The sequence below is a fragment of the Triturus cristatus genome, chromosome 8 (genome assembly GCF_964204655.1).
Source record: "Triturus cristatus chromosome 8, aTriCri1.1, whole genome shotgun sequence".
Lineage (NCBI taxonomy): Eukaryota > Metazoa > Chordata > Amphibia > Caudata > Salamandridae > Triturus > Triturus cristatus.
Window position 1 is genome coordinate 1,277,563,284 of NC_140591.1, and position 22,933 is coordinate 1,277,586,216.

The 22,933-nt window shown below is 44.0% G+C and overlaps 1 protein-coding gene across 1 annotated transcript in view; it reads right to left on the reverse strand.

Moving 5' to 3' along the window:
* Nucleotides 1-4,484: 4,484 nt before the first annotated feature.
* The window catches only part of C8H3orf52 (chromosome 8 C3orf52 homolog), a 162,497-nt gene continuing 144,048 nt past the window's right edge, over nt 4,485-22,933 (reverse strand). The window contains exons 5-7 of the mRNA XM_085623003.1: nt 12,202-12,272; nt 9,005-9,186; nt 4,485-5,329 (exon numbers count right to left, since the gene is read on the reverse strand). Coding sequence (XP_085479129.1) covers nt 5,313-5,329; nt 9,005-9,186; nt 12,202-12,272 — 270 coding nt within the window. The 3' untranslated portion in view covers nt 4,485-5,312. The remainder of the gene's footprint in view (nt 5,330-9,004; nt 9,187-12,201; nt 12,273-22,933) is intronic.

Genomic DNA, 22,933 nt, shown 5'->3' on the forward strand with positions numbered 1-22,933 from the left:
GGCTGCTGCAACCTCCCTGGGAGTAGAAAAGCTATAACGATCACAGTCATCCACCTGTGCAGCCACTCTTAGCCCCCCTAAACAGTCACCAGTATCACATGGGACAGGCTCGCAGGACGTTTGCGCCCATTTACCCTACGCCTGCCAAAGCTGAAATCCCTGAAATTTCCCACAGTAGAAGGGACACGCGGCGGAGTCTGATTGCTGAGAATCAGTAAGCCATAGATAGCCTGGTGTGCCAGAAGCCTGTTGAATCCTGTCCACTCTACCCGACCCAACTGGCCCGACACCACGGCAAAAATGAAAGCAACTGCAGCGTCCCGCAAGTGGTGCACGCGCCACAGCGAGAGATCTGTTTTCAACTATCGCGCACACGTTTGGGCACGATAATTGCAAACAGATGCCACCTGTGCGGGTAACCGCAAGCAATAGGCCGTGGGCGGAGCAAAGGCAGGACATGCACCCGCCTTTGCCCAAATGCGTGCTGTCTTTTTTAGAAAGACACACGCAAAAGCCAATAGCCTGTGACGAAAACAAAACCACACGCACAAGCGTGTGGTGAGCTTTTCAAAGCCCCTTACAAAAAGTCTCGCCAGAGCACCGCATGCGCGCTGCTACAGGCTCGACCTAAAAACAATAAGGGGCCATCTTAAGGTCAGCCTCACATTTCATTCCTGAGAAAAGCTTTTTGTTTAATTAATAAAAGCCTACTGCACTTAAAAACGAAAAAAGGATTGTTTTCTGTTTGCAATGCATGTATGAGATCCAGAATGTGTGATATTTGAATGTGCTTTCAGGTTTAAAGTAGTCAATAATGTTCTACAATGGATCCACATCATTTAAAGCAAAATGATAAACAAAGTGATCCAGAGCATATTGTGAGAGTGAAATTCTTCTTTCCTTTGGGCTAATTTAAAGAGTAATTTACAACGCCTCAAACCAATAGAAGAAGGCTGACCTAAAGGTCACTTTCTGTACACTGGAAACAATAGGTCTACCAGTTCAAGCCAGACCTAAAGCTTCCTATGTCACTCAAGCTTGGCTTTTGTAAGTATGTCTGCTAGTCTCTCCTTTCTAACAATGCCTTCCAGAAACGGTTTCCCGGTTAAGGATTGCAGTTGCACCGCAATCCACAACCAGTAACCCTACTAGGCCCCCAGAGATCTGTGTTATTCCCAAAAAGTGCCCCCATGGGTGTTTGCCCATTGACCATAAAAAATAAGTGTTTTCCCCCTAGGGGCACAATCACGTAGTAAAAACGAAAATGAAATAGTCAGGGGGGTTGGCCCTTCCGACATGTGGGCCAAATATATTTTATAGAAGTGTGATGCCACTGGGAGAAGGGGACAATGGCGCCGCCCCCCCCCCCCCCCCCCCCAGGGGAAAATATCCATTTAAAAAAAGATGGGTTGACCCCCTTTGGGCCCATATATATATATATATTTTTAAATGTGTGATTTGCTCTGGGGGGCCTATTTGGGCGCCCCAAGTGGAAAACACATTTCAAGAAAATACTAGTAAGGGCTTTATGAACAGCCCTCTTCATCGATTGGTCTGTTGTTTCGCTCACATTATTCTTCCACCCTGTACAGCATGAGGCAATGGGTTTGACTACTTCTGCTGTTGGTTAACTTCACTGTTAGTGATAGCACTCTGAGCTTTCACTTCACAAGGAGCACACCTGCACACAATGTTGCAGGGGCTGCTATCTGAATGTGTGCTTTTTGAGATCTTTGCCTTCAGGAAATTATTTTTATACTGCCAGTGGCCCAGCAGCTCCAGCAACAATACAGTTTTTCATAAGCCATGAATAAACGAGCAATGTCAAATATATCTGGTGATATCTGCCAGTCTTTTGGCTTTGCTAATGGTTGTTCGCTCTCACATTTGCTGATGGGGGCCACTTATTGCTGTGCCCAAGCCTAGATTCTGGTCCTGTCTGAGTAAGATATGTTTTTTTCAGTTGTCTCCTCCCTAAAAATTGTCTCTGGTGCATGCCAGTGCCATTTTAAATGAACAGTGACTGGAGTGGTCTCACTCCTTGTACTTTGAATTGTGCTGTAGTGTTGGGTATGTGGCAAGGTGAAGTTATACTGCATCTTGTTTCTCTTTTTTAGTGTCTTTGGAGAACCTACAGCTGCATCAAATGAGCAAAACGATTTTTTGTTTATTTGTGTTGCACACATTTCACAGATGCACACAGCCACCACTGATTTAGCCCCATACTTCTGCTTTCTACGTACAGCCGTGTTTAAGAACAAATGTTTTAGATAGTCAGTAGAAATGGTGTCTCTGTGGATGACTGCTGCCAAGACCCTAACTCAAGTAATGGAGGACAGCTTTGAGGCAGGATCAGATACTGCAACAGCATCTGAGGGAGAGGAAAATGAAGCCGAATCTGGAAGTGAGTTTTCAGTCTGTGGAGTTCCATTCGATTACTCACCCTCCAGAGATTCTGAGGATCATGGTCTTGGTAGTTGTGACATCCCATCGCAAGCACAATTTGTGCAGAGGCGCGACCATAGCATGGTAGACCTTCCCAGAGAGCAGGCACGTGAGACGGCAAGCACAGAGTGCTCTCTTGGCAGCCCCCAATTAGTGCAGCCCCAAATTCCCTAATATACTGGAGATGCTGGATGTAAAGTCAGTAAATTTTTTGCCAATTGACCACATCCATTTTTGGATGTTGACGTCCTTGAGAAAATTGTGCAGTAAACACATTTTCATGCAGACAATATTTGAGGAAGAATGGAGGCACTCTTGCCCTCATTCTAGGGCACACCAATAGACTTCCACTTCACTTGAGGAGTTGAAGAAGTTTTTGGGCTTTTCCCTCAAAATGGGGATAGTGCACAAACCAAGCTTGCAGTTCTACTGGGCAACTCTCAAGGTTTCAGTAACACCCTTCTTTGCACCATACACAAGCAGAAATAGTTTTTTGCTATTGCAGCGTATGCTGCATTTCAATGATAATGCTGCTGCGTTGCCCCAGGACTGTCCAGACCAAGGCAGTTTGTTGAATATTCAGCCTATCGTGGAACATATGTCTGCAAGATTTTCAGAGATTTGTACTCATGGAAAGAATATAGCCTTTGATGAGTTCTTGATACTGTACAAAGAGCGGCTGCTGTTCAGGCCGTACATACAGAACAGAAGAGCTTCTTATGGAATCAAGTTGTACATGCTGTTTGAGAGCTCTACTGGCTATGTATACTGTTTGAGAGTGTTAACAGGTAAGGACTCCTCTCTAAACTCTGTAAAATGCCCTTCCACACTATGAGTCACAGCAAAGATTGTATGGGAACCTGTCCAGCCACTCCTTCATAAAGGTTGCAAACTTTTTGTGGACAACTTCTATACTGGAGTAGAGCTGTTCAGTGAGCTGTACAAAGCTGCCACTTTGGCATGTGGCACAGTTTGATGTCGCCGCAAAGGATTCCAGAAGGAGCTTGTTTGTAAGAAGCCCCAAAAATCCCAGATAACTTAGTTGCATTCCAACAAACTGCTTGCAGTCAGGTTCTCTGATAGGCGTGATCTGTACATGCTCACTACAACCCATGATGATAGCAATTCTTCCGTGATGGCTTGGAATGAGTTGGCTGAAGTTCACAAGGCCACCTGCATACTTAATTACAACAAGTACATGGTCGGAGTTAATAGGAATTACCAGATTCTTCAGCCATACAACGTGAGTCATGAAATCCGCAGATAGTATAAGAAGCTGTATGCCCACCTGATCCAGATGGCAACAAACAATGCATATGTTGTTTATTCTCATATCACGATGAGAAGACCCAAGCCTTACCTTGATTTTCAAACCGTCATTGAAAGTGTTACTGCTACAGAAGCAGCAGCCCCTACTTCATATGCTGTGGAGGACATGGCAAGACGGCAGGATCGACACTTTGCTGACGGCATTTCAGCAGCAGCTAGAAACCATGTTGTTGTTGCAGAGTCTGCTCTAAGCAAGTAAAGAGGCAGGAGACTTGTCATTATTGTTCCCAGTGCCCATCTCAGCAAACCCTATGTTTTCCTACTTACTTTATGTTGTACCATACAAAAAGTTAAGTATTGGGAAACTGACTGAGGTGGAGCTGCTGTAACATATACCCTTTAATGGCTATGCATTAATCCATAACTTATATTGGGCACATCCTTTGTTTAAAGGAAGAACTTGTTTTATTCACTCTAGCCATAATAGTCTCTCCGGTGAATCAGGTCCCAAAACTTTCCAGATCATGTCTTCTTCCTGACATCTTTTGCATCACCTTCTCATTTCAGGTAGGAAGACAAGAACAGAGCACCGGTACCAGGATCCACAGAAGGCCTGGAGCAGATAGAGCATTACACACCGCAGATACACTGATAGGTAATCCTGATTGCCTAAATAGCTTAACATTGTTCCATTGGAGTTCCCAAAAACGCCACTCTTCATTATTGTTTAGTGTTTTTTTTCGTTTTTTAGTCAGGTTCTGCAAAGGTCCTTTTAGTTTAATTGAGTATACATTTTATTAACCGTCCACAGTTTTAAACATCAAACTGACCACTTTTAGAAGAAAAGAGAACACATGAAGGATCAGCCTATTCTTATAACGTATGCATAGCATTTGGATTTTGATGCCCTTGAAGATATGGGTTTCTAGTATCATGTTATATTAGTTTATTGATATTTTGTAGATTGTTATTTTTTACTTCATTTTAATTAGATGTTATTGATAAGAATATTTGCTCTATATAGATATATAAACACATACACATAAAAATTAAATTTGGTCGTTCATAAACATAATTGTTTTCACAAACACTACGGGTTTTTGGAATACTCTTTGGCACAACAAGATATATGTATATTTTTGGTTTAGAGTTAAATATTCACCAAGGTTTCTGTATCTTGTATTTCATACTGTGTATAAATAACATATCACAACACATACAAACGCTTATTTTCTATAATAATTGTATATTAAACAGCTATATTTAGGGTCGCTAGTTTACAAGGAGGTTGCGTTTTTTTCTTGATAACAATGAGAAAATATTCCTCATAAGAAGTTATCTTTTTAGATTTGATGTGTTTTTTGCAAGTATATGCATATAATATATACACTTCATATTACGCAAATAGAGTGATTTCAGAAAGGTAGGGCATATTATGTAACACCACCATGCAAAGTCTTAATTCAGGCACCATTGTAGAGTGTATGTAAGAGTGTAATTATTGACAGGCACAACGTATTCTTCCTTGTTGAAAGACATTTTGGTATCATGCTCTTTCTTCCCGTTGTGAAGAATATGCGTGTTCCTCGGTTCTTCATTTATTCTCGCCTTAAAACTGAAATTACAATAAAAAATTACAATTTAAAACATAAGATATGAAATGGCAACAGAATAATTCTCTTTAAATCTTTAATAACTACACCATGCCATCTTCTTACTGGGCCCTTATGTATGATACTGTATGAAAGTCGTTTATTCAACAATTTTTCTCGGCAGATATGAGCATATGTAGGGCTCGTCTAGAGCACTCCCAATTAGGCAAATCACACAAAAAGTTACAAATGGTATTACAATATATTACAATGTATGTAGCATGAATTCATTGTTGACTGTCCATACAAAACTCAATTTAAAATACAAAAATAGGAATTGCTATTAAAAATCCAGAACAAAAAAGTCATCGGACCATTGCACCAATCTACTGGATACAACCCAAAGTAACAGCAATATACAAATCTTATACAACTCTGCAATGTATATAGGCAATTGGTGCAAAGATCAGACAAAGGATGAAAACCAAAAAGGAAAGAAATTAATCTTTTTCTATGTCGTGCCCGCTCAAAGTACACAGCCAACAAGTGTTTTGTCTGCTTGAATTTCTCGGGGCTTTTTACAGTACACTGTAGAGAAACTATAGAGAGACTGAAAGTGGGGCAACCAGCACTAATAAATCCTGTTTATGGTGTTTCCTTATTCACTGTAATGAGGTCATTAAGGAATAACTTTCTCCAATTTAGAATTCCACACGACCAACCAAAGGTGCTATTTAATGGCGCTATATGAATAGTAGATGATGATGTAACAGATGTTAGAATCCACAACCGGACGTATCTCGAACAAAAGGTAATGCTCATTGACTTCATTACAGTGAAAAAGGAACCACCATATAAAGCATTTATTCGTGCGCATATCAAATGAAGATCAACTAATACATGTAAATGTATTACAATTAGTTAAATAGTAAAGGTTGAAGGAAAATATTATTGATATCAACAGGAGAATACAAATGTTTGAAGTTAAAAAGAGAAAAGCATGGATGAAAGCAAATGTGAGGCATTTTGACTTAGTACACTTGGGATACATTGTAAGGAATGATAAAAGAAATTTGAAGGTGGCATTGGCAATAATTAGGGTTAGAGGATGATCAATTTTTCTAAAAACCATTATGTTTTGACAAAAGATTTTGGGAACATATGCCTTTTAAAACATATAATCCATAAGCAAGTTCACTGAAAACTGTACCTTGCCTAGATCAGTCAGAGAGGTCAGAACTGCATTTAATTGCCACTCCACTATTTGGTCTCTTTTTTTAGGAGATTGGCAAACCTCCCCTCTCATGGAGTTTTATGTAATACAGGCACTTAGGCGTTTGGATGTCGAATGAACTGTTTAATCATTTTCAAAAATGACTCGCCTAAAACTTGGAACTAGCACACTGGGCAACCTAACTTAAAGCTCTGGTGAGAATCTGAGAACTGTTCATAGTGATCCTCTCCTGCTCTACCAAGCATATCCTTTTTCCTCCCATTAACCTGTATCTCATTGCCAAGAAATGAGGACGCTGCATCCTACTTGGACTTACAAAATGGCCCCAATCCCTCTTTCAGAACATTGAATGCATCAAGTCAAAATATAATTGCTGGGAGAGGAATCGGAAGTATTGAAATGCAACCTCTCACTGCTGGACTACATTAGTTCCTGTTTTTTATGTCCCGTAAGCTGGAGACACCACCTTGAAAACTTGGAAGTTACACATAATCCTCGTGATCCTTTTGCCATCCCTTGCAGTAGTGATCATGGAGCTCTGAGCTCAGGAAATTGAGAAATGGGATGGAGCCATCTTATTAGGATGCCATCATCCACACACGGATCGGACTTCTTGACTCCTAAGGGAATCCCTTTTCAGGACTGCCATCCAGCTGCAAGGCAACATAATGGGATCAAGGCTTGGCTCAAAATGTCTGAAAGTCATACCTACATACCACAACCAAGCATCATAACGATGAAACACTTGGTTGCAGTAAGTACACAGTTATGTTAGTCACTCTGCTCTTGAAAGAGAGCTTGCTTGAGGGATGATTTTGTCATCTGCGTAACTTGAGTTGCTTTCTCAATGGTTTAGGTTAATTGTAAGACAATTTTGTTGGATATTGGCCTCAAAATTACCCTTCCATTGCTGGAAACCTAAATAGTTGGCAAACTGTTGAAGCTTTTTTGCACTGCCAGATTTATTTAACTGCTGGTGCAATATCAAAAATCAAGCATTTTGTGTCCAGATCCATGATGACAGCAGTGGCCATAGTGTTAGTACTATTTAACTTTCTTGTACTGGGCATATTTATCAATGACAACGAGGCACTGTACTTTGAACACAGAGACCCAGAACAATCTTGGACCCTTTCTGGCCTCACCTTTCTTGTAGAGACTTGACCAAGGGTTCTGTTAGCCTGCCTGTGCTACTGTTTTGACAGATGCAATATTCTTTCTGCGGACTTTGTCTTGATGCCTAAACTTCCTGGATGTCTGAGGGAGCCAGTTCGACCCAAGCAGTCTTATTCTTTGAGCAGTCGCAATCCTAGCACAATGCAAGGTTAGTTCTTCTGTAGTGAGGGAAATCTCAAGGTCAATTCCCTTGAAAGCTTTGAGTGATGCAAAACCTATCTTTTTCTTCTCTATTAGAAAGCTGTTCATCATGGTCTTTGAATCATTGAATTGACCACCGCAAGTGTATCCACCTTCTGGAGTGGTTTTTATGGTGTCAATGACTAGTCTATAACTGACACCAGATTGGCGTGCTATAAACTGCAGTTCGTATGTTCTTCTTTAATAAATGTTTTCTGAGTTGAATATGGCTGTGGTTTGTATGTAAAGTATTCAGCTGGGTTGTGAAACTTGGGTATGTATCATCGTGAACTTGTGCTGTTCGTATTGTAACCCCCACCCTTAAATATGTGGTGGCCTGAGGCTGTTAGACTTATATACAAGGTTGATCATGGATTTCTTTCTGTGCAGAAAGATGAAAACGTTCACAGGCCCTTTTCTGTGTCTGCACAGCATACACAATGACTTTCTTCACAGCATCCTTCCCCATTGCTTGTGCCTGGCCAGAACAGCTCAAGATCTTATATGGTGGTTATAATGTGTGGAGCGTGTCACCCCAATAGGGCATGTGAGCTGAGTTTGTCAGGTAGGAGATAATCCCTGTGATATCAAGGTGCAGGAATCTGTGGCAGTGCAAATGGGAATGGGTGCAGAGATGCTTCTTGTATCAAGGAGTCAGGTAAGACAGCATAAAGCAATAAAGACAGCTGAAACAACATAGAATTATCTTGAGAGAATAGGTAATATTTTAAATATGGGCCACTTTGCACACACTCTGGAGTACGTTTGTGAAGCACAATATGCCACATTACGAGTGCATAAAAGGAAAATGCATGCCCTAGATGAAATGTAGCCTTGATGAATCAGTGTCTCCTCCAAAGGCCATGCTCATGGGATCAGTATGTGACAGCCACTGCCGATTTGAGCCAAAGGAGATAGAAAATGCATTTGATACAGAACAAAGGAATTGAAATATGTGGTAAAGAAGAGGAGCAAACACTGGACAGGTAGGAAATATTTATAATTACTTTCTCATTGGGTTTTCCTCTTTCTTCAAGGCGGCGATTTATGATTTACTAAACATTAACATTTTACTGTGTATTAAATACAAATAATTTTTGACACTTACAGGACAGAGTAATTGAAGATGGATCAAGCAACACTGGTTTGCAATCAGTGTGTTCTTGATCGTAAACATCCTGTCGCAGGACACCACCGACAAATTCTTCGCTCATTGTGTACTTGAGAAAATTACTAGCTCCTGGAGGTACTGTAAACTGCAGATGATATGTGGCAATGTTATTATCCTCACTGCAAAAAGATGGAAATACGTCTCTGTAAAGCTTCAATGGCATTGTGGTTATACATGCATGTTTTGTTACATTCATCGATAAAAAGGCGTTTCTGCCAGCCAAGCAATATTTCTGTAGAACATACAGAGGAATATGAAGTATATCACGCAGAGACGCAATTGGAATGAGCAATAAATGCAACAGTAGTATTTAATGTAGTAGATTTTAAAGTAATAATATCTAAAACAGTGGCATGTACATAATAAAGGTCACAAGTGCTCACAATTACTAACACTTTAGGACAACACGGTATCAATTTTATGAGTGGCAAGATGCAACTATGTTAATGATTTGTTTCAAAATATTGTACATAAAATGTATATAGAAAGTGCATCTAGAGTGCTGCAGATCTAGACTTGGTGTATGCATAAACCCTTTTGTAACATCCTGTGAAGAAGTATAACAAACACAGCTGTGTCACACTACTGATCTTGCTGGTGGTATACAAAGGCAGAGGCCGTTTCAAAAGGGGAAGTAGCAGGTGTAATTAAGCATAGTTTATAAGGTCAGGATATCAATGTTTGTTCATACTTAGACCTCTTTATATTTAAGTATCTGTTTGGCCAACAAATAGAGGATTATGAGTTGGACCTGGGGGTGGGCAAGAAACAACAAGCTCGAGCCTGAAGCCTGGCTCTGGCTCTGCTCGAGGTCCTGTTGGAACCTCAAGCCCATAACGAGCCGAGCTTACATGTGGTTTCTGCCTCCCTCCTGGTACTCTGTATGTGGCGTGAGGACCAGAGCTGTTGATTTTGGACCTGGGGAACCTGGTTCAAGTCACAGCACCGCTCAACATCCTGTGTTTCTGGCTAATCACTTTATTTCCCCATCTCTATAAGCAAAGAAGGGTGACCCTGTCTAATGTAACGGGTGCTTATGTAAAGTGCTCCAAAAGCTTCGGGCAGAGTTCATATTATATAGAAACTGCTGAACGGTGCACAAAAAGCTGAGTAAACAGCCTTAACATAATTTAATGTAATATTCTTGAGTCAGTGCAGGTTTTACCTGACAATTGTCTTGCCTCTTAGTTCACTAAATGTTCATGTTTAAAAATGACCACTTTTAATAAAGTAATTCTCGGTGCAGTGTTATAATGTGACGTATTAAGGTCCACGTTTCCACATGCTAAAGAAATAAACAGTTTAGAACTTTAAAGAGATTTTATCATATTTTACATGATGTTTGTTCTATGATTTACTTAGCAAGCATTTTCAGGGCTCGTACATGGACTCTAAGTTTCGAGCCAGACCCACAGCTCGGTTCTGGCTCGGCTCTCCCCGTTAATTTGTTGACTCGCCCACCTAAATTTAAGACTCACCTCTTTGAAGAACACTACATCACAATGCACTAACAATCCAACATCAGGCACACAAACGGTGATGGGAGGAACGCTTGCAGTAAGTCTAGCCACTGGCAATCACTGGGGTTAGCGGTCGACCCACCGTTCTTTTGAAGACCATGCCTTCTTGGTTTGGACCCAGCCATTTGCAATCAATCTTGACCCTGCTCCAATGGAAAGACTCCAGCATGAACTTCCAGGCCAGGTACTCCCTGCACCTGAACACCACCAACCGAAGACCGGGTTTGCCTTGAATGGGGCTCTTCAGTCGGGTCTCGCTTGATTCCAGTGGCACAGTGAGCACAGAACCTACATCTGGACATACCCTTGGGCACTTAGGGTGTTACATCATGCAGTGAGGAAGCTCGACTGCTGCTGTCGGTGCTGAAGATGACCATCAACCCTCTAGGTCTCTGTTTCCAATCCTGAACTTTTTTGTGATATCCTTATGCATCCTGGGTGTTGGAGTCTTTTTTTGCTTCCATTGGACTAGTTAGAGTAACAGCTGAACTGAATAATTTCTTTTGGAAAATTTCAGGACTGGAGACAATGTCCGTAATCACTTGGAGTGAAGTGGTCATCCTCGTCTTTGCTGTACCATTTCTTTGACGTAGAGAAGTTTGTACTGTTATTGCAGACGTGGGGCCGGCCCTCTTCTTTGTGTCTTACTGAAGCGCACTATAAAGAGCCACATCGAATGGCTTTTAAATGCTTGTTTACAAATGTGGCAATAACAGCTTTGCCACATACATTATAATTTTAACCCCTTGGCTGCGGCAGGAATTCTGCCACAGCGCTGGGGGGGGGGGGTTTTGTGGGCAGTGCGGTGGCGCTGTGCTCATGACGGAGCCACTCCGTCATGAGTCACGGTTGAGCTGTGCTCATGACGGAGTGGTTCCGTCATGACTCCACCCACTGCGCTAATCGCCCGCACAGGCGGGGAATTAGCGCCGCGTGGGCGGAGCGGCCGCCAACGGCCGCAGCATGACGGAACCACTCCGTCATGAGCACACGGCGCCCGTGGCTCATGACGGCGTGGTTCCGTCATGAGCACGGAACGGGTTAACAGAACATGAGAACTGTGGTGCAGTAAAAACCAACATCGAATAGTCCCTAAAAAGTTATCATTGACTAGAATGTATCGCACCCAATACATTCCAACTCGTCAGAGTCAGATTTCATGAGGTGTGATCCATTCACGGGGCCGCTCGTCATGAGGGCTTTCGTCTTCTTTTTCTGTAACATGTCTGGCACAGGTTTGCACTTTATATTCCACTCACCACCTTTCGCTAAAGCCTATGTTGCGTACCTCTCTTGTGAAAGTTTTTTTGTTCGTTAACAACTTATTTTATCTTTTGAATACCACCTAATCTGTGTTTGTTTTTCACTATATCCTTCATGAATCCTGACGTAAATTGTTTTTGAGCTGCTTATATTGGCTTCCAGCATTCAATGGTTGGAATGTTAAACACTTGAATTGACTGGAGATTAAGCGATTTGTAAACCGTAATGACCCCGGTACAGACGCTGAAAAATTCAGTGACAAAGCACACTGACAAGATTTGCCGTAAATTCACACTTTGCCCCTAGAAGTCTGTTGTTTACATGTTATCTGTATAGATTCCTATTTCTTACCTCAGGGAAATAACGTTGGCAGATGTAAAGTAATGTCCAAGGGCTGGTGAGGTCTTATATACATCCGAGATCTAAAAAACAGAACACAGTCAGAACACAATTGCACAAGAAGCAGACAATGACAAGTGTGCAACAGTGAGTTCCCATGTGGTACAGCTGCATTAGTAACGGTGTAATGTCATCACCTGTCCATATTGTTGGGCAATGTTTACTGCACATGCTTACGCTCTGATAGATGGCAGCAAGGCCAACAGTGACGTAGCAAGGTTGGTATGGGGTTTAAAACAAGCAATAAAAACTGGACCCCAGCATGGTACTGAGGTAGTAAACGACAATAATGATTGGGATGCAGTGAGTCCCTCACACTCCTCGCCCCTCCGGTGCTAATGCACCAACTCCTTATTGCTAGTTATGCTAGTTATGTCCCCTAGGGGACAGACCAACATTGATTTTTGTTTGCCCTTTGAAGGAAAACTCGACAAAATGATTATCCGTTACAGGCCCATTTTAGCACACCATGTGAAAGGAGCTATCAGAGTGTTTACAGTAAAGTTCAGTCACCACAGGTAACCTGTAATATCCAGCACTTTAATATAAAGAGGCTCTGAGCACAGCACTAGCCCAGTAATGCAGGTGTGTGGATATGTAGTGGCCGTGCAGTTGTACAGTTAGGAATGTACAATTCCTGCTGGATTATTTATATGCCAGTGCATTCCTGGGTTAGGATTGTACTACCATCTTGGAAGAAAGTCACGGTGCTCGTTGTGGAGCTTGACTATTTGCTATGTTTGCGCAGGCATACAGGACCCATAAATAACGATGTGCACACTTAGTCTACTGTATGGGCCGGAAGTCCTGTGCGACCTCCGTTCGTTTATTTAAGCTCTCTGGCCATGCCTGGCCAGAGAATGCTACAAAGTGTGTGTGTGTTTCCGGGCTATGGGGGCAGTCTTAAGGGGGAACAACTAGACTGCTACATCCCATCCCAAAACTGTGTTCAACGGGTATATCAACGATGGGTCAACATACAAAGTCTGCCAGTTTCTTACTCGGCCTAGGGTTTGGTCTTAAGCTGTACCAGCCTTGTGCATCTCGCTGACCTCTCATCGGGATGGCGGCTGGCGGTGCTTCCATGATATTAGGTTGTCCACCATCCGGGGTTGGAGCGAAAGTTTCGGGAACCTGGCTTTGAGCGCTGTCAGATTGTGGTGACAGACTGCCGCTTTGGGGTCCTCATCACCTAGTCCGCTGGGGTGCAACGGCTCGGTATCGTCTGGTGGTACTTGTTTAAATCAGGAGATGTTCCGGGTGATGATCTCTCCTCCCTTCTTGGCGGTGAGGGCTGTTCCGTTAATGTTCAATACTGTCCACAGTCCGGGCTCATATACTGTGCGGAATTTCCCTCCGCCGCGACGGTGGTGCACTAGGATGGTGCATCCAGGTGCTATGACCCTCAGCCGTGCTCTTCTCCGGCTGCTAGCTTTATTGTTAGTGGTTCTTCGTCGAGTTTGTGCATCAACAGGATTGTATGGCTCGGGTGTCCAGTTCTCAGCCACTGGAATGGTGTCTCGCCGGGGCCCGGCCAGCATGAGGGCCCACGGCGACCGTTGTGTAGTGCAGTGTGGGGTACTGCGATAGTCTCTCAAGAACCGGTGAAGTGTCATTTCTGGGTCAGATTGTTCTGCTGCTGATATCCGAAGGATTTTATTTAGTGTTCGCATAAAGCGTTCTGCTTCACCATTGGCTTGAGGCCATTGTGGAGTGATGCGGTAGTGTTTGATTCCTAGTTGCGTTAGCAGCTCTTTGAACTCTCCCCCTTGGAACAGTGGCCCGTTGTCGGTTTTCACGACTTGAGGCAGTCCAAAAAGAGCGAATGCCTTCTCGAGCACTGGTTGCAGATGGTTGAATGATGTGGACGGTATTACCTCTACAATAGGGTACTTTGTGTAACTGTCGACTAGGACAGCGGTGACCCTTCCGTCTGGGAAGCTCCCGAAATCTAGGCTCACCCACCACCACGGGGATGATGCTGGATCTTCTGTTATCACTGGTGCTGGTGCTTCGGGGTTGCTGGTGAGCTGGCAGGCCCGGTAATGTCTTACAACGGCATCTACGGCTGCTTCTAAACCAGGGAACCACACCTTCTCTCGCATCTGTGACTTCATTCTCACTGTACCTTGATGTCCTTCGTGTGCTAGAACGGTCGCTCGTTCCTGGAGGCCTACCGGGATGATGATCTGTGACCCTCGAAGTACAACAACACTGTCGGTAGTGCTTAATTCGTCGTGGACCCTCCACATCTTTCCTAGCCGGATTTGGTCTGGTTCGTTCCATCCTGTGATGCCTTGGAGGAAACCTTTCCATGACCCACTGCGTATGGCTGCTAGTACTTTTTGAAGGACTGCATCATTGTCCGTTTCTGCTTTTATCTCCTCTACGGTAAGGGCTCGTGGACAGGCCCATTGAGACAGCATGCATACGTATTCCTCGGTGCGTTGTTCTTGTCTGGTGCTGCCTGGAAGGACATCTAACGGGTGCCTGGACAGAAAGTCAGCAGGATTTTTGGCTCTGGGTCTGTATTCTATTTCCATTTGGTAATGCTGTAATTGTATTGCCCAATTTTCGATTCTGGGAGGTGGGTGTGGAGCGGTGCCTCTGAACAGAGGAAGCAGTGGCTGGTGGTCAATTACAATCTTGAAAGGGTGTCCGCTGATATACAGATGAAAGTGATTATAAGCCCATTTGATGGCTAGTGCTTCTCGCTCAATTTGGGAGTAACAAGCTTCGGTTGGTGTAAGCGCTTTGCTTGCGAAGGCAAGGGGAACCCACTTTCCGGGCACTATTTCTTGGGCGAGGAGTGCTCCCAATCCTACGGGGCTTGCATCCACCACTACTTCTGTCCGCTGGGCAGTGTCAAAATAGGCCATGGTGGTTTTGCTCAACAGGGTCGACTTTACTTTTTGGAATGCTTCTTCTTTTCCCCATTTCCACACGGCCTCCTTTTTGGCGAGAGCTCTTAAAGGTTCAGCCACAGTAGCAAGGTTGGGTATGAACCGTCCGCAGTATGTGGCCATGCCCAAGAAGCTCTGAACTTCTGACGCCGTGCTGGGTGCTGGTGCTTGTTGGATAGCTTGCGACTTCCTGGGGTCTACCTGCACTCCATCTTGGCTGAATACGTAGCCAAAGAATTCAATGGACTTTTGGAAGAATTGGCATTTGTCCCGGTGTAGGGTCACACCATGGTCAACTAGGCGTTGCAAAGTGGCCCTGAGACGGCGATGGTGTTCTTCGAGTGTGGCTGAGTGAATGAGTATATCGTCACTGACGTTGAGAACTCCCTGAAGCCCTGACAGCATTTCCCGGACTGCATTTTGGAAAATTTCTGCTGCCGAAGATATGCCAAAGTTTAATCCTTAGTAGCGGCGTAGCCCCAGGTGAGTTGAGAAAGTCGTAATATATCTGCGTTCCTCCGCAAGCTTCAACTGGTGATATCCCGCGTTGAGATAGAGTTTGGAAAACCACCGGGATCCGTTTAGATCAGCCAGTATGTCGTCGACCGTTGGGGTGAGGTGTCGCTCTCGCTTTATTGCTTGATTCGGCATGCGCATTTCAATGCAGAGACGTATTTTCCCTGGCTGCTTCGGTTTCTCAGCAATGACCATGGGCGACACCCATGGCGTCGGTCCTGTGACCTTTTCGATCACTCCTTGCTGTTCTAGATTCTGCAGCTCTTGCTCAATGAGTGGCCTGAGATGGCAAGGTATGCGACGGTGTCGTAGGGTTTTACCGCCTTATCAATGTGCAGCTTTACAGGGTTTCTCTTCATACACCCAAGACCTTTGAAGAGTTGTTGGAACAGCTCAAGTATGTCGTCGGCCTCCAGGGTCTTCACTGCGTTGGTGAATGTCACTAGACCCTGGTCTTCTGCTGCGTGGCTGCTTACTAAGATGTCTGCTTCTCGGTCTATGACGTGGAATGTCGTGGCGACCTCGTGCGTGTCTGACTTGACTTGAACCATCATCTTCCCTTTTAGAGGTAACGGTATTTGGCTTCCGTATGTCAGGATTTTCACACTTGACGAGGTTAATACAGGTTTCGGCTTCAGTTGCTTGTAGTGCTGACAGCCCATTACATTTACGGACGCTCCTGTGTTGATTAGAGCCGTCACTGGTGATCCTGTGATTTCGATGGCGCACGCCGGTTGGGGTCTCCGTCTTCATTTTAGATCACTTGCGAATGATATCATGTAAGCTTCAGCCTCGTCCTCCGTAGATGAGTCTTCTAGGTACTGCCTCCGATTGTCTGGCGACTTAGCTGCTTTGGAATTGTCCGCTTCATCGAGTGATAACTGTCGCACTGCCTTGGATGGCGGTCGTCTTCCACGGGCTCCTCTGCTTCGGGCCCCTCCTCTGCAGACGCTTGCATAGTGATTGGGGATGCCGCATTTGGAGCATGTCCGGCCTTGTGCAGGGCATTCCTCAGGTGGGTATTCTTCATTCCCGCAGTAGCCACAGCGCGATCCACGCGGGTTTCTGGTCGGCCATCGTCCTCGGGTGCCTCTGGCTGGGGTGCGTATTGCATCCGCTCATTCAGTCTTTATTGTTACTGGCTTTTCTGCTTGTTGGGTAAGCGCGGCGTCCATGACTGTGGCTATGGCATCTAAAAGTTCATGCGACCGTGCTAGGATAAGAATGTCCTCCAGGATGATTCCTGCTTGTCGCAGTATGAGGGTCCGAAAATGTTTGTTGCGGCGCCCTTGGATTGCTTGGGCCCTTACCTCCTTATTTTGGTCGTCGTCCGTGCAGGTACTGGCCAATTCTCGCAAACGAGTGTGGAAAGCGTCCATAGTCTCCCCTTCTCTCTGACACGCCTGACGGAGCTTGAAACGCTCGTAATCTGGGTTAAGTTGCGAGTCAAAATGGGCATTTAATGCCCTGACTGCTTTGTCATAATCGTTAGGGGCACCGGTGTCCGGGAGATGTGCAAACAGCTTGTATATTTCTTCTTCCCCAAAATGGAGCAGTAGCGACCTTTTCACTGCACCGTCCATCTCACGAGTGGCGGTGAAGTAGTTGTTGAGCTTGCCAATCCAGATTGTCCACCTTGGTGACGCTGTCGCAAGATGAATGAGTTCACTGAATGGGGGCAGTGCTGTGATCTGCGCGTGTTGTGGCACTTACTGTGCAGGAGGCGTGTTCTGTTGGGCTGGAGGCGCGGCTGCCGCAGCAGGGAGCAACATTCTGGCACCTCGGCGTTGTCAGTCCAGTGATGTTCTCTGCAAAATAGATGATGTCCACCGGCGCTGAGAGGCGCTGCGCGCTTGGCTTATCAGGCTGCTTCAGAGGCTCCTACCCCAGGGGGGCTTGGAGACAGTGTCAGGGTGATGGGTTGCACCCACAGCAGGCCAGCTCTCTCCTCCCCTCAGATATAAGGAAGGGAACATGCAGGGTTGCACAGTTTGCAGGCAGCAGGATATGTGCAAGGGTATCTCCCAGCACCTCCCAGCAGCAAAAGCAGCCTCGATGCACAGGGTGATTGTAGCATGCAGTAACCACCTTGGGCCAGCAGGTGGCGTGGCGTGACGTATCTTGGTGAGGCAGAACGGGACAGCCAGAGTGCCTCGGCAGGACGATGTGCACGAGCACATGCTGTCGGCAGTGTTGTGTGCGAGCGTAGACCTGCTCAGTGGAGCCAGCGGGCGATGCGAGGACATATGCCGGGTACCTGGACGGTGATGATCCAGGAAGGACGCGGCTGCAGACGCTTGCCGCCCACGTGTGGCCTCCCGGAGTCGGCGGGAGTGCGACGATCCTCGGCGCGGGGAGCAGGCACCTGGATAGCAGTGCTGGTCAGCTGTGCACAGCGGTAGGGAGACAGCATACACTGGGCAGGGGCGCCCACCTTCGTCGCCAATGTGGAGCTTGACTATTTGTGTTGGGCTTGGCCTCCCGATTGGTATTGATAGCTTTAGTCCTGATCTCATGACCCCTATAATTCCTCCTACAGATAATAACACGACCCAGGGCCAAGGGCCCATTACTGATATTCAAACCCCCCCACATTCAATGACACAGTTAGTAAACCCGGGCCCTGGAAGTCGGGGGTACAACAATATATCCAGAGTGGGTCATGAGGGTCTTCATATTTTGTACTGGAATGTTGCAGGGCTAAATTCGAAGTCTAATAATGATTTGTGGTTGGAGTTTACAAGGAATTACGATATCCTCTGCTTACAAGAAACCTGGCTATTAGAGCCTGTTCATTTAGCTGGTTACCGAACTTTTTTTACTTCAGCTGTCCCATCTTCTAGCGGAAGAGCAAGGGGAGGTCTTTGTACTTATATCTCTAATCTTGTGAACTATGACAAATGTAGTTTTTGGGATGACCCTCACTACCAAATCATTGGCCTAACTTGTGTCCAACATGTGAAGATGATCATTGTTAATTTTTATAACAACTCTCCACAAAATCTCCTCGCAAGCATTCTGAAATCTTTGTTAAATGGTTTGGAGAGCTCCCAAGATCCAATGGACAAGGATGTAATTACGTTATGGGGGGGTGATTTTAATTGCTCCCTATGTAAACACACAGGTAAAGGGACTTGTGGCCTAATGTTTGATTATGATGACGAAGATTGCCTTTCGCATTTCGCACATACGGTTCAAGGGGATTTATTTAATGACATACTGCTAACTACCGACCTGGGTTTTTGTAACATGTTAACTAACCCCATGATTGACTTTTCCCCAACCTTCAATGGCCGTGGTGTCCTATCCACAATAGATTTATTCTGATGTCCAATAGGCATTCCTCTAGACTAAAGAATTTTAGTACTCACGACATGGCCTTAAGTGACCATTTTCCTATAAGCATTAATATTCTGACACAATGCCAAATTGTAAGACCAAGGGGTCCGAACATTAATAATATTGATAATATTAATCTTAGTAGGCAGAATGGCTATGCCTTAAGTTGGGATCGTGTGAACCACGAAGATCTTTTGAATAAAGTACTCACTGTGTGTCGTTCAAATTTCCTGCTTTGCCTAAACGAGGAGGCCGATAAAAGTTCTATAGTGGATAATTTCTCTATAATCACTGCAACCATTAAGACCGCTCTCTTTGTTGAAACCAACAAAAGTAAACCTGTGAAGCACGGTTGGTTTGACCAGTTATGCACTCAAGCCCACGCAAAGTTGAAGTCTGTCCTACATACTAAACCTAAAAACAATATTAATATCAGGAATGCCAGAAGGGAGTATAAAATAGCTCAGAATAACAGGAAACTAGAGCTAAAAAAGTGAATGTGGTCGGCACTACATGAGGCAGCTTTGTTGAAGGACTCGGCGGCCTTCTGGAAGGCTGTCAACGCTCCCTTTTTACTTAATTCAGATAGAGCCAATATCGAGATCGCAATCCCTGAAAGTGATTGGATTAGTCACTTTACCAAACTTTACGACTGTCTTGTTGTTGCTTTGGGTTCCTCAGGGCATCAACCACACATGCCCTTGCCCCAGGGACCTCAAATCGAGAAACACCGGGTTTTCGATGTACAGGAAGTAATTGAGGCCATAAGGTCGACTCAACGGGGCAAGGCACCAGGCCCAGACGGCGTACCTGCTGATCTTTTTAAAACAAACATGGAACTATGGGGACCACTCTTAACTTTACTCTTCAATGCTTCCGTAGAAAATCCCCTACCTTCAACGTGGCTGGTTTCAATTTTAGTCCCAATTTTTAAAAAAGGAGATAGAGATAACCCGGCCTGTTATAGACCGATTTCTCTGCTAGACTCCTCAATGAAAATAGCTGGCAGAGTCATTTTAAACAAATTACAGGATTGGGCTGAGGACAGGGGAATTTTATGTGATATTCAATATGGCTTTCGCAAGGGCATGGGAACTGTGGACCAGAGTATTAATTTAAACCTTTTAATGGCTAAGTATTCGGAGGCGAAAAGGGCTAATTTTTACCTAACGTTTGTTGATTTATCATCAGCTTTCGATTGTGTTGTACATGCCAAGCTTTGGGAAATTTTAGATGGGCTTGGGGTGGATACTGTTTTAGTTAACTTCCTCAGACAGCTATATGCAGGGGCCAAGGCGAGGGTTCGATATGGGATGGCGGGTCAATGTACAACTGATTTTAACATAGGAAAAGGAGTGAGACAGGGATGCGTCCTTGCTCCCTTCCTTTTTAATCTATATATTAATGGCCTAGGGCCATACCTAGTACAAAATTGCCATGACCTCCCCCAAATTGACTCAAGAACTATTCCGGCTTTGTTATATGCCGATGACGCCGTCTTAATGGCCCGTACCCCACTCGCTTTGCAAAGAGTAATTTTCTCTTTTGAAAAATTTATGTCAAATTTGGGGCTTACTATTAACGTCTCTAAAACTTTTGCCATGATTGCTGGTAGTAACGTCAGGAAAGGCCCAAAGACCATGTTTGTGTATGATAAGCCGATAGAATACACCAAATCATTTGCTTATTTGGGTATTTTATTCGATAATAAACTTAGCTGGCAACGTGCAATAAAAACCAGAAGGGCCCTGTTTACTAGTACGGTAACTGCCCTGCATAATTTTAGTAAGAAGCTTGGCAGGAGGCCCCCGTCTGAGTTGTTGAAAATTTATAAGGCAAAGTGTGTTTCTGTTGCCACTTATGGTGCAGGCCTTTGGGGGATTGCTGACACTACGTCCCTGCAGATTGTAGAAAATAAATTCTTACGGTTCTTACTGGGAGTTCCTGCCTCTACTTCAACATATATATGCCACGACGAACTGGGAATTGGCTTTCTTGAAGACATCATTAAAATACAACCACTACTCCAGTGGCATAGGATTTGGACATCAGAAAATCTGGCCCTGAATCGTTCAATAATCACAGATGTCTCTAAGTTGGATGGGGTCCCAAGGATAAAATGGCTAGCTTACATTAAATCTTTTTTCTGCAACATGGACTGCTGTGAATTTTATGAAGATCCCACTTCTTTGTCCTCAATTGCGAAAAAGGACTTGAAAAAATTGTGTTTGGACTTTTTAAATGACCGTAGATTGATTACTGAAAGAGAAAAGATCTCGGTACAGGTACACCAGTTGATCTCTACGTGTTCTTCTATTCAACCGTACTTATCAATTGTTACTGGTGACTTTGATAGATTTTTATTGGTCCGTTTCCGTCTGGGAACTGTCCATAGGTTATTAAGTTTTCCGACTTGCAATGATTGGTCCAAACATCTTTGTAATTGCCCATGTGATGACCTATCTACTCAATCCACATTACATGTTGTCTTTTTATGTAAGTTTTATACCATTCCCAGGAAAAGATGGATTGTACCGGTTTTGAAATCCTTTGGTATTAGGCAATGTCGCCCAGCACTTTTAGCCCTACAAATGTTAGATTCCCCATATGTTGTAGCCTCCGTCAGCACTTTTTTTAAATTCATTTTTAAATCAAGAAATCAATTGTTAATGTAGCTATTTATGTTTATTGTACTTACATAATGTGTTATTGCTTTTATGATTAATATTTTTAATCGAGTAAAGCTTCATTGATTGATTGACTATTTGCTATGTTTGCGCAGGCATACAGGACCCATAAATAACGATGTGCACACTTAGTTTACTGTATGGGCCGGAAGTCCTGTACGACCTCCGTCCATTTATTTAAGCTCTCTGGCCATGCCTGGCCAGAGAGTGCTGCAAAGTGTGTGTGTGTTTCCGGGCTATGGGGGCAGTCTTAAGGGGGAACAACTAGACTGCTACACTCGTGCTGGTCTTGGGTAGGTATAGCAGAGCCAGGCTGGCCTCTGACTCACCAAGAAGTGCCTGAACCCAGTATTCAGCACTATGGTCTATCGAGACCCCAGCTGGATTCTAAGTGTGAGGAGGAGGGAGCCCAGAGGTTTGATGACTACTGTCCTGAAAAAGAGATAGCTCGACATTTTTCAGTGAGACATGAATAACCACTGAATAAATGTTTTATAATCAGGGACATTGGAATTATGCAGCAGGACTGCACCAAATTATGCTGCAGAGGTGAATCAATTATGCACAGGAAAAGGCAAATTATGCTGCATAATGTAGAACATGTTTTCATAGTAATCATGTATTATTTCAGGGAAAGATTTCAGCTAATTATTATCAGTTTATCAACTAAATTTAGAAATACACAAAAGAAAGATGACCAGTTAACCTTTATAAAGGGCATTCTAATGCACGTGAACAAATATTGATGCATTATTAGTAACTTTTGATTCATTTGAGCTAGAATGTTTTTTTAAATCTGCAGATTATGCAGCAGACAAAGGTTTATGTGGCAAATGAGGTACACCCATAATTATATGAACAAAGCGATGGCTGCAGAATCACATAATTCCAGTGGCCTTGTTTATAAATACATGGGATTCTGTAATCCATGTATATTCACCTGTCTCTTATTTCTTTACAATCAGTGACTTGTGATGCATCCAGGTGCTGGTTATAATGAAAAGACGTCAGAAGTTATTACAATCGAGCTTCTGATGTCACAATGCTCACTGAGCATAATGGAAGCAGCTGTTTAGCAATAAAAACTGAATGTTGCTTTACGTTCTTCTGTTCTATTTTTCTAGCTTACAATGACAAGCAGAGATGTTTATTTTTGGCACTCATTAGATAGTTAACAAAAGCTAGAATCCTTCTACTTGTTTCTACACATTCTGAGCTGCCACAGCTTTTTTTCTATAA